At 44.2% G+C, this 11,202-nt stretch overlaps 1 protein-coding gene across 2 annotated transcripts; it reads left to right on the plus strand.

Moving 5' to 3' along the window:
* The first annotated feature begins 2,891 nt into the window (after window positions 1-2,891).
* LOC136050618 (uncharacterized) lies at window positions 2,892-10,904 on the plus strand. Of its 2 annotated transcripts, none has more exons than XM_065739611.1 (8): window positions 2,892-2,941; window positions 6,096-6,207; window positions 6,761-6,905; window positions 7,609-7,722; window positions 8,248-8,392; window positions 8,502-8,650; window positions 9,138-9,277; window positions 10,694-10,904. In XM_065739611.1, exons 2-8 carry the CDS (start codon window positions 6,102-6,104, stop codon window positions 10,813-10,815), a joined length of 921 nt encoding a protein of 306 aa, XP_065595683.1. In that variant the 5' UTR covers window positions 2,892-2,941; window positions 6,096-6,101; the 3' UTR covers window positions 10,816-10,904. The 2 variants fall into 2 exon arrangements, with proteins under 2 accessions (XP_065595683.1, XP_065595682.1); XM_065739610.1 differs by lacking the exon at window positions 2,892-2,941 and adding an exon at window positions 4,458-4,754.
* The last annotated feature ends 298 nt before the right edge of the window (window positions 10,905-11,202 follow it).

Genomic DNA, 11,202 nt, shown 5'->3' on the forward strand with positions numbered 1-11,202 from the left:
GAAGCAATGAGGGTGCAATGGTGCTGTCCTATGTGCTTCTTGTTGCACTCAAGTCATTATGGCCAGAACCACTTCTAAGAGATGCCCATGAGTATTTGAATGAAAGAGTGGGAGTAGGTAGATTCAACTTAATGGCTTTAATTTTTATTTGTTTAAAAGATGGGAAAGGTAATTTTTCTTTAAGTCTTGGAACAAATTTGTTTTTACACTGTTTGCCTATGGTGGTAGAAATAAGTGTTCTGGTTCTGCTAATAGTCCATGTAGGAGGTGATATATATCCATGTGATGGTATTTTATGTATGTATTTCTGTTGCCTTTCAAAAAATTCAGATAACTAGATTACAAAAATGCTATTTGGAAGGAGAATTAATGGCAAAGTCAAGCACTGGACTGCCACAAATGGAAGCTGTCTTGTTTTGGCTGCCCACTGCCCTCTTGAAAGGAACACTGCTTTCACCAGTGTGTTTGTTCCCCACTCTCCAGATTCTTGGTGTAAGAGGCCTGTTGCCTGGCTGGGAGCTGCATTGAGTGCTGTCAGGTATAGGTGACACTGCTAAGTTTAGGCGTATAAAGTTCCCTAAAGAAATGCTTTAAGGAAAATAGGGCCACCAGAGTTACAAATCAGGCTTCTGAAGAAGTTCTTGATGGCCTCAACTCTTCTACCATAAAATGTAATTGCAATCCAGGTGAGCTTTTTTTTTTCCTCCCCCATTCCCCTGTCCCCCTTGCTGAGGGGAGGGGCTTCATGGCTCTGCAGTGTCTGCAGGCAGTGGAGGGCTCACATCTGCCTCTGATGCACTGCTGCCTGTGCAAGGGGCTTCCTGAGTGCCTGTTTTCCTTTGTTGTGGAGCTGTGGAAAGCGAAGTGCTTGTTGAGGGTTCTGATTGGGTGGAGTACAGGCAGAGAAAAGCTGACCAGGATGATATGTCTTTATTCTTAAAATCATCAAGAGATCTAGTAGTGATGTTGGACAAGCAAGATATTGATTGTTTGATTGCATGGAAGGGGACATGGGGGGAAGATCCCATAAACAACGAAACAAGGGAATTGTGTTACTGGGAGATACTCTTCAGTATAAAGGTATCCTTGCTTCTCCTCGCTTAGTTTTGTTGTTTTCCTTGTCTCTTCATAGCTGGCTATTTCAAGAGGGAGGTCACACAACTGGGTTCTGGTTCTCACATGCTCTGCCTGCTGCTGATCTCCTGGTTTGATGCTGAAGGATCATGGGTTTTCCCTGAAGAAGACAAACTTGCCAACATATAACCAATAAGTGAAAACATTTGGAGGAAGGATTTTCTGTTGCTTGTCTCTTAATGTACAGCTTAAAGACAGAAGTGCATTGTCTTTTATTTCTCACAAGAGCAGGGCAGTGGCTAGTTCTGAGGTACTGAAATGCTTACAGCATTGCTTCTAATCCAGAGTTTGAGCATAAGTTTTAATGGAGGTCAGAGGATGAATTTTTAAGTCTGGATGAAAATCAGTGTGTAGTGGATTTCCATTGCTATTCTTACTCCTCCCAGAGTGCCAAGGTGCCCTGCTGCTAAAGAGTGGATCTGTTTCATTCTGCAGCGTTAAAAAGCAGATCATTTTCCTTATTGAAATGCTCAAAGGGGGTTGCTCATACAGATCCTCTTCACTGTGTGCCCATTCTGGTGCACACGGTCAAATCCTGTCCCTTCCAGCATTACAGAAGGGCTAATCCCTGCCATTGGAGACACCCAGATTAACCCACCATGGAATTAGGATCCTTGAGCTGTTGATAGAAGATTAGTGTATTTGGTTCTCAATATTTACAGAGCTTGCCCTGAAAATGATTTACATTTAGGACTCTTGGGTTTGGTAAGGCAGTTTGGAAAAATCTGGACTTGAAAGCAAGTGGCTGTAAAGATTAAACTGGGGTGGGAGTGTGCACAGGATGCATTTGAGATTTAAACCTATCACTTTTGATGGGGACGAAAGGCATTACTTTTGTGTTGTAAGCTTCTCACTGGATGTTTTATTCTGAGTTGCTTGGCTGGAAGGGAATGGAACTACTCTCCTGGCACCAGTTTTATTCAATCATTGGGCTGAGCTCCTGATAAGAGTGAAATACTTCTGTCCTAGATAACATTAGTCTTTGTGGTGGGGAAAAGTGCCTGCTAAATGGCTTGTCAGGTGTTTTGCCTTCTGGAGCTCCCTGCTAATGGCATCATGTGCCACTAAATGGGTGAGCTGCACAAAAATGAACATGCCTCAGTTCCTGTACAATGCAAAATGAGGTTATTTTGAGGACAGGGCCTCTGCAGTGGTATTTGTAGTTAGGAAGTGATTGGCCACCTCTTTCTGTGTTCTGCCCTGGGATTCAGGCTGTCTGTGCTCATCACATTTTATTTCAGTTGCTAGCATGAGCATTCATGTTTAAAAGGGAACTTCCTCTTGTCAGCAGGACATTGATTTCATTGCCAAATCTGCTCGTGCCTGCTCTGTGCTGTGTAAATGCTTAGACACCTTTCTAGTGTATGGGGGAGTGACAGCTGAGTGTGGTCCCATTGCAGCCATTCCACACGAAGTGAAATTCCACCTACCACCAGTATTTCCCCACTAAACCATGTCTCTCAGTGCTGTATCCCCATGGTTCATGAACATCACCAGGGACAGTGACCCCACCACTTCCCTGGGCAGCTGTGCCACTGCCTCACCACTCTTTTGGAGAATAAATTTTTCTTAATACCCAAACTGAACCTCCCCTGACACAACTTGAGGCCATCGCCTCTAGTCCAACCATGCTTCTTTCTGTCTATAAATGTGTCTGGACAGCTCTTAGCTGGTGTGTGTATAATGGCATTTATCACACTCACCTGACAGTATTACTCTTCCTCCAGAGGCTAACAAGAGTTGTCAATTGAAACCCAGTTGGAAAATGGGTCTCTAAGTGATCTCCCAGTGAAACTACTCCAGAAAGGTAGGGCCCTTCCATAGGAGCTTGCTTTGAGTCTGGTGCTATGGTACCTTAGTGCTGCAGCTGTACTGAGAATTCCCTCTTCTGGGAATACTGTGCAGCCTGGTGAAGCAAGAGTTGTTCAGTTTTAACTCATGCATTTATAAATGTTTAGCACATTCCGCTGCACTTTAGAAATGTACTTTGGAGGATATCTGTAGAGCTGCTTGACAGAATAACTCTGAATATTTTATCTAAGTTCTGTGTTGCAATTTATTCTAGAGAAATAACTCTTTACAGACCAAAATATGGGTCTGTAGCTTGTAACTAGCTTACTGTGGCAAGAGGGTGAGGCTACTGCTGCGCTGGCACCACAGTCTGTCACCAAAACAATAAATGCATTATGTAATAACTAGTAAGTACATGGGACTGCAAATTCCACACATGGAAGTTGCCCTGGATTCATATTAATATGGATCTAGCTGATCAGTTATGCCTCAGCAACACATGTAAGATAAAGCTGACTGTGTTATAAAGAACTCCATCCGTTCACTGGATGAAAAAGAGAAGCCTGCATCATGCTTGGGTGATTTGGACTATCTGATAAGTAAAAGTGTGCATATATGTAAAATGTGCTTTCTGATCAGTGTGTACTCTCTGATTTGAATCATAGTGAAGCTGCTGGTTTCATCATCAGAATACCTTCAGAGGGTGGACCTCAGACTTACACTGATAATGTAGGGCAGCTGTGCTGGATGGATGCCTGGCCCTTCCCTACAGCTATGTTCTTGTTTATTTTTCCCCCTCCACCCCCCCCCCCCAAATAAATAAATAAATAATCCCAAGCAGTATTCATTCTCAACCCTATGATGATGATGCTACCTCTAAACAGCCAATGATGTGTGCCTCAATGGTTGGTGTTACTTTACTTATTGCCCTTGTTGACACTTGGGGATTCACTGCTGTGCTACCTGCCTGATAGATGCTGTCATGGCACAAGAGAGATGGTGTTTCACTGGTGAAGCACGTTTTCAGTTGGCAACAGGGAGATAAAAGGATGTGAAGTGACTGAAGTCTGATAGGAGGTGGAGGTGAATTGGCCAGCCCAGCTCACTCTGTTCCTGTAGGACTGGCTGCAGTGGGAACCTTTTCAGTGTTTGCAAACAAAAACTTACATGTGCAGTATGTTTTACATCTATTCCTTGCAGAGATTGGTTTAAAGCCTAACAATGCAGGAGTACTATATGCATGCTGGCTGTGCAAGGGAAATTATTCACATTTATGCAATGCCCCTTAAGTGCCAAGTCTGAGCAGGAGCTGAGCTTGCAGCTCCCTCGGTGGATCCAGATCTTGCTACAAGTTGCATGTTCAGTTTCTTAGAATCCAGCTGCAGGCAGGTTTGTTTGCTTGCTTTTGGCCACCCCTGCATGTATTCCTGCTCCTTCCCTCCCAGGAGTGTGATTTTTTTTGCGCTCTGATGTTTTCTCTTCCTTCCTCATGGAAGCACAGAGCGGGATGCTGAGCGTGGGCACTCATTGGCTTCTGTCACCCAGTTTGCAACGTGCACTGCTCGGGCTGTTATAAAAGGCCCTTGTTAAGTAATTGAATTTCTCTTGCATAAGTGTTTGCTTTCAGGAAGCTGTAACCAATTGGAGACTGCAACTCACAGAAAGCACTTCTAACTACCGTGATTTTTGAAAACAATGTGCCGGTACTGAGCTGCTGAAAGTGCTGTAAAACCTCTGTAGGTAGGCTCGAGCAGCAGACACCCCAGCACCCGTGGTGGCTGAACTCCATCGATAAAGCCCTGCCAAAACGCTGCGCTGTGTGGATTGTCGTGAGTAACGTTTCTCATCCTTCTAAAGGGCGTTTGTGGCTGATCAATGGGAAGTACTGCAGGCTTTCACTGCCAGCCATGCATTAGAGGGAGGCAGGAGGTGAAACTGTTGACTGGTGTTTAAACTGTACTTTCCTCCTAGACTTTCCATAAGCAAGTACACATTTCTCTGAAGCTGTGTAATCAAGTCCCTTCCAAATATGCTAATAAAAACAAGTGATGAATTCTGTTAAAGAACTGTCAGAATATAGGCTTGGCCAGGCAGTGAGCTGGAAGGGCTGCCTGGCCCTGTATACTGGCTCAGTGACTGACAGTGCTCAAGAGGAAAAAAAAATAGAAGACCAGGGCAAGCATGCGGTGATATTTCTTCTACTACATTTCCTGGGCTTTCAGAAATCTGCACATTAGGTTTTCCTTTGTCAGAAAATATGTATTTGGTACTATGAATTGATTTTTCTTCTCAGGGTTTCTTAGCTCAGCATATCTCCATTAATGGCAGTAAGTTGTTTAGGGTTTGTCCGACATAAATCTCATCAGAATTTGATATCCCGAGTTAAGTGAGTTCTTCCACATAAGATTTTCATGAAAATGAATAGGCCGTTTTCTGTTTAGATGGAACTGGCTAGGAAAGGAGTGCATGGATTTAGCAGAAAGCAGTCCCCCCTGAATTTCCTCTCCCATTTCCTTTTGCTGTATCCGAATGCAGCTAGCCCACAAAGAAAGCCTGGAACTGTAAAACCATCCACTGAAGTGAGAACTGGAATTTGAGTTAGATGCTGAGCAGCTGCGAATGGCTCCATTGTTATTTCTGCCAACCCTAGGAGGCACTGAAGTGTCCCTGTGTAGAAAAGGCAGCTAAAGTGCTGGGCTGTGAGGAGAAATACAGCCCATACCGTGGATGAGTGCACATGTAGTTTTATAGGTGGCACAGAATTTTTCCTTGATATAACAAATACTTTACTGGGACAGCTCAAGTCACTACTCACAAACTTTGAAAGATGTAGTATGTAGCACTTACAATCCATAAAGTTTCTAAGAACTGCTAAAACCAGCTTGATGAGTAGGTAATTCATAAGGAATCATAGAACCACTAAGGTTGGAAAGACCACTAAGATCGAGTCCAGCTACCAACCCACGCCCACTGACCATGTCCATCAGTGCCACATCTCCATGGTTCTTGAATACCACTGAGGAAAGAAGTGAAAACAATACCAACAGAAGTCAGCAGCTAAAACTGGGAAGTTTACAATATCATTTCTTGTTCTAAAACACTGTAAAAATCAGAGGGGAAAAAAAAGAGTGCATTAGTATACCCAGTGAAAATCTCTAATTCATTTTCAGGATAAAATGGACTCTCTGCCCAAGCTGAAGATTTTTCTGATGTTGCTCTCTCTAGCTACTTTCACAGTCATGGTGATACTGAATGCTGGAAATGCCACTGGACTCTTCAAAGGTAATGCAAACAAACACTTTTTGTTCGGAGAGATGAGTCTTTGCGTTGCATCACTTTCTGATGCCTTAGATTGTTTCTCTTCTTCAAACCATCAGAGCCTCTTCCAGTCCCTTAAAATCAAAGCAAATGGTCTGGATCTGTCTGCTGATGAAATTCAGTTTTCACATATGCTGCACTTGAATGCCAGTAGAAGCTGTCCAGGTCTTGTTAATGTGGGTTTATAGAGGATGGTACTTGGCTTGCATCCTGTTCAGCTTAGTCTGTTGGAAATGGGTGTCATGCTTCTCTCTGGCTTTTCCACATAACTGGCTTTTCTGGTTCTGCATAAGAGAAAGGTGCTCAGGGTTCCCCATAAGGGATAATGATCCTGTAATGGGTTTGTAAAGGGAAGCCAATTGCAGCATGCCATTTGTTTTCAACAAGGGTGTACTCTCATCTCTCTCAGATCTATTGAGGCATGGACTAAGGCTTGAGGAAGATCACAGATTGAGGCAGTCTTTCCCCATCCTAAGTATGTAATAATAAGTTAGACTGCAATAACATTCACCACTAGGTCTGTTCCGGACAACCCCTGGCAACATCTCGGAGAAGTACAGCACTGACTTCACACCATCCGGCTGGACTTTCCTCATCTGGAATGTCATCTATGCCTGGCAACTCGCATGGCTCCTGTATGCGCTGTCAGGGATCTGCCGGAGGTACTCTCCCTGCCTATGTCACAGATGGTGGGGGGTGACACCTCCCTTCTGTAGCACAGTCTGTTACTCCCTTCCTGGAGTTTCTGGTCAGAGTGAAACCACTGCTATTTCTCTTAGCTTGACTTTCAAAAAAATTCAGATAACTACATTGCAAAAATGCTATTTGGAAGGAGAATTAATGGCAAAGTCAAGCACTGGACTACCACAAATGGAAGCTGTCTTGTTTTGGCTGCCCACTGCCCTCTTGGAAGGAACGCTGCTTTCACCAGTGTGTTTGTCATGTTCCCCTCTCTCCAGATTCTTGGTGTAAGAGGCCTGTTGCCTGGCTGGGAGCTGCATTGAGTGCTGTCAGGTATAGGTGACACTGCTAAGTTTAGGCATATAAAGTTCCCTAAAGAAACACTGTAAGGAGAACTGGGTTTCTTCAGGATAAGTTCTTGATGGCCTTGATTCCACCACCATAAAATATGCTCTGATTGCAATCCAGGTGCATTTTTTCTCCCCCTCCTCCTGTCCCTGCTCCTGACCATGCTGGATGGGGCCTCATGGGCTCTGCAGTGTCTGCAGGCAGCAGTGGGCTCACATCCATCTCTGATATGCTGCCATCAATACAGGGGGCTTCCTGAGTGCCTGTGTTGTGGAGCTGTGAAAAAGAGAAGTGCTTGTTGAGGGTTCTAATGGGGTACCTTCTTCTTCCTTACAGAAATGAACTTGGATGTGTCTACATGAAGCCGGACTTGCTGCCAATACCTTTTTACATGGCATGGATTCTGAATAATGGCTTCAATGTTGGATGGCTGTTTCTATGGGACAGAGAGTAAGCCATCCTTTTGTTACAGCTGCTTTCTAACCATAATGTTGAGACTGTCCCACAAGTGAAATTCTCAGGCAGGCCTTGTCAAAAGCTACTCTTCATAAACATTTTGTTTTTGCAAAACTTTTTCATCTCGTCCTTGAGGTAGATGGGCTGTTGAAGTTTCATCTCTTTGCAACTGTTGTTCTTCAGGGTTTTATTCCACAGATAGGACAAGAGCCATGACAACTTTCTTGAATGTAGCTAAGCTCATTGCCTTGGGTTGTTTTCATCATCATGCTGGCATGAAGGGCTTGTAATAGCACCACTGCCAAGAGATGAAGAAATCAGCTACAGTGAGGAAATAATAACATAATGATTAGGAGTAAAACAGTATGTCAAAATGAGGCCTACATGTAGTGATTACTTTTATTAAAAGCTTGATTAACTGAAAGTCAGTAAAGGCTAAAGACTAAAGCTATGAATTAAGGCATTGTGACACCACTGAAAAAATGCATTGTATGTTGTGTGGGTTTTTTTTTGTCCTAGATACCTCCTCCCAGCCCTGCTGTTGCTGGCAGCCCTCACTTTTACCACAGGTGTTGCTCTCTTCATTTCACATAGAGCCTTGAGTATCCATTCCACGTGGTTCATGAAGGGTCACCAAGCTGATCTCTGGCTTACCCGGATCCTAGTAGGTGGCATTTAGGAAACTAAACTGTTAGTAAGCACCTAAAAATAAATAAGCAAAAGTTTCTGAGCTCCCTATTTTCAGTCTTGTCCTCTTGCTGTACTTGTGGCAGGTGCAGAATGGGCTGGCACTGTATGCCACATGGACCACCATTGCTACTTTGCTGAACTTTGCTGTTGTGTTGATCTACAAGTGGGATGTGTCCAACGAGACAGCAACAACTGCCTCTCTGAGCATCCTTACCCTCATGCTTGTCATGTGGTAAGAAACCTCCTGAGCTCCCTGTGGGCCTGGAGGAGCTCTTCTACCTCTAACATATCACAAACAGACTGGACCATCTGTCCCTCTCTAAGAATGAAGACTTCCACTCAAACCAATTTTAATTCTGCCATCTTGCCATAGCATTCCCCATGGGATATTACATTGGGCAAAAAAATAGCCATTTTCCGTGGCCGAGCCTTCCTTAGAAGAAGCAAGGGGTTTTTTTACACATTGACTTTTAGATTCTCCTTCATACCCCTTCACTTGTGGTGAAAACTTGCATCTAACATGGGTTTATTTTTCCCTATGTTTACCCCAGATAATTTTTTCTATTATTCTTATGAATTTTAAATAATTTTGGACTCTGGTCCATGCCTGCAACAAAACATTCTTAATCTGACTCTTATCTTAAGCTTTTTATGGGGGGGGGGGGGGGGAATCCAACAAAACAAATATACAGCTTGGTCTTTGTTTTCTATTTTCACAGGTTTTGCCAGGAAAACTTCTTCCTTGATAAATATGTTCGTTATAACCTCACGATCTACCCAGTGGTCATAATAGCTCTGACTGGCAGCATGTGCAAGGACTTTTCTGTTTCCTCCCCAACCACCAATGGTGTTTTTATAGGTGAATCCTTCATAATCATTGGAAGCAGTCAAAAAGAAGTCTAGTAGACATTTCCAGAGCAGTCCTGTTTATTAGAGGCAGAGAGGAAATAAACAAAAAATCCCAACAGAACTAGTGACTTATTAGAAGGTATTTCATTTTGCAAGCTAGAGAGGAGTGTTTGCATTTGAAATGCTTGCCTGTGAGCCCTGGACTTGGAATCAAACCTTGTGTTGCCTTCTGTTTGCTTCCCAGTGCAATAAATCTGCCCTGTGATCATCCATTTGGTGCTGTCCCAGAGAAGCTTGCCAGCCCTGTGAGCTTTTGGTCCTTTGCTGGTAGCTCCCTGGCCTCTGACACAGGGCAGGCACATGGAAGACAGGGCTTTGCTTGTTTTGGATCACTTGAGATTGTAGAGCAGTGCTTTAATTTCTGATCCAGGGACATATCTGAATTCAAATGTGCAAAGCCCTGCACATGCTCCCCTCCAATGCAGAGCCCAGGCTAGTCTTGACAAGTTTGGCTGGGATCATTTGGTTGCTGCAGGCCACTGTAGCTGTGCTGGATGTAGTCATACAATGTAAAAGGGCTTAAATTGTATACGTATTGTATAGCCAACAGTACGGCAGAAGCTATGTCACTATGAGTAGTTATATTCTGGCATGAAAGAGGACATGGGCAAACCCTGTCTTGCTGTAGCTATTTGGGAGTCCCATTCACACCACAGGATAAGCAGAAGGGAGTGAATTGCCACCCTCTATCCCTCCCAGTGCTGTGTATTAGTGGCTGAAGCCAGTTCCTGGGCTTGCACCACCAGCACTGCAGCCATCTCGATACTTGTTCCCCTTCTGCTGTATAGGCAGAGCATGCAGCTGGGAGTCAGGAGTTGCCTAGAAGCATGCAGCAGGACTGAGCAGAGCTTGTCTGCCAAAGCCATGAGTCCATTGACTCCTGCCCTAGTGGTTATGGGCCATCTGCAACATGAAGGTGTAAGCTGTGACAGACAGCTCTGATCCTGCAATAGATGCTTCTCCTGCCTTTATACCAGCAAACTTCCATTCTTAGTGGTTCAACTTGTTTGTCCAGTAGGACAAGAATGTGCTTTTCCCAAACTGGTGCCTGTTTCTTCATATAGTTCAACTATTCTTGGACTGTATTGCTAGTGTCATGAATTTTATGCCTGTGTCCTTAAGATCTCCCCCTTCTAGACATGCCTTGACCTGGAAGCATTGGGAATGTCACTGGCTATCAGTGAAAGCAAACTTTGCCTTGCCCCATGGAAGCCCCCTGACAATAATGGGGGGTAACAGCTGCTGGACAGAAGCCTTTAGTTTGCTATAGTCCTTTCCCTGAATGCCTGCTGTCTAGGGAGCTAGAAAATGACATGGAGCACTGCTGTTCTCTTGCATGCTAACCTAGTTCTTTTTTTTTTTCTAGTTGTACTGCTGGCACTGACTTGTTTTATCTTTGCTATTCGCCTGGGGTTAGTCATACGGAAACACAGTAACGAACAGCTGGAAGTACCAACACCACCACAGCCATCGAGCACAGTGGCCTGAGACCTCTGGCATGGTGATGCTATGACAGATGCTTTAGAGGGAGAAATAAGAATTGAGCATCCTGCATACACTGGTCCTTCCTTCCAGTAAAAATTGCCTTTTTTTTTTTTATTTTTCTCTATTCATATTCTGTATTAGCATGGCTCATGCCTGCTAACTGGTCCTCCTCCTGTATTCTCTGAGCTCAGCTATTCTCAGTCCCACCTCAAATCTGCACCCTACTCTGTTCTGCTTTGGAGCAGTGGAGGAACATGCCCTTTGGATGAGCAGTTCTGTATACCTTTGTGATGACAGAGCAGCTCCTCCCAGTGTGCAGAGGGCTGTCGGCTGATGCTTGGCACAGGGAGTTGCCCACACCCTTTCCTGGGGGCTCTGTGGGCTGGGGGA

This window comes from Cyrtonyx montezumae, unplaced genomic scaffold, assembly GCF_038088225.1.
Source record: "Cyrtonyx montezumae isolate F1298 unplaced genomic scaffold, pur_monq_1.0 scaffold_24, whole genome shotgun sequence".
In the NCBI taxonomy this organism is placed as follows: domain Eukaryota; kingdom Metazoa; phylum Chordata; class Aves; order Galliformes; family Odontophoridae; genus Cyrtonyx; species Cyrtonyx montezumae.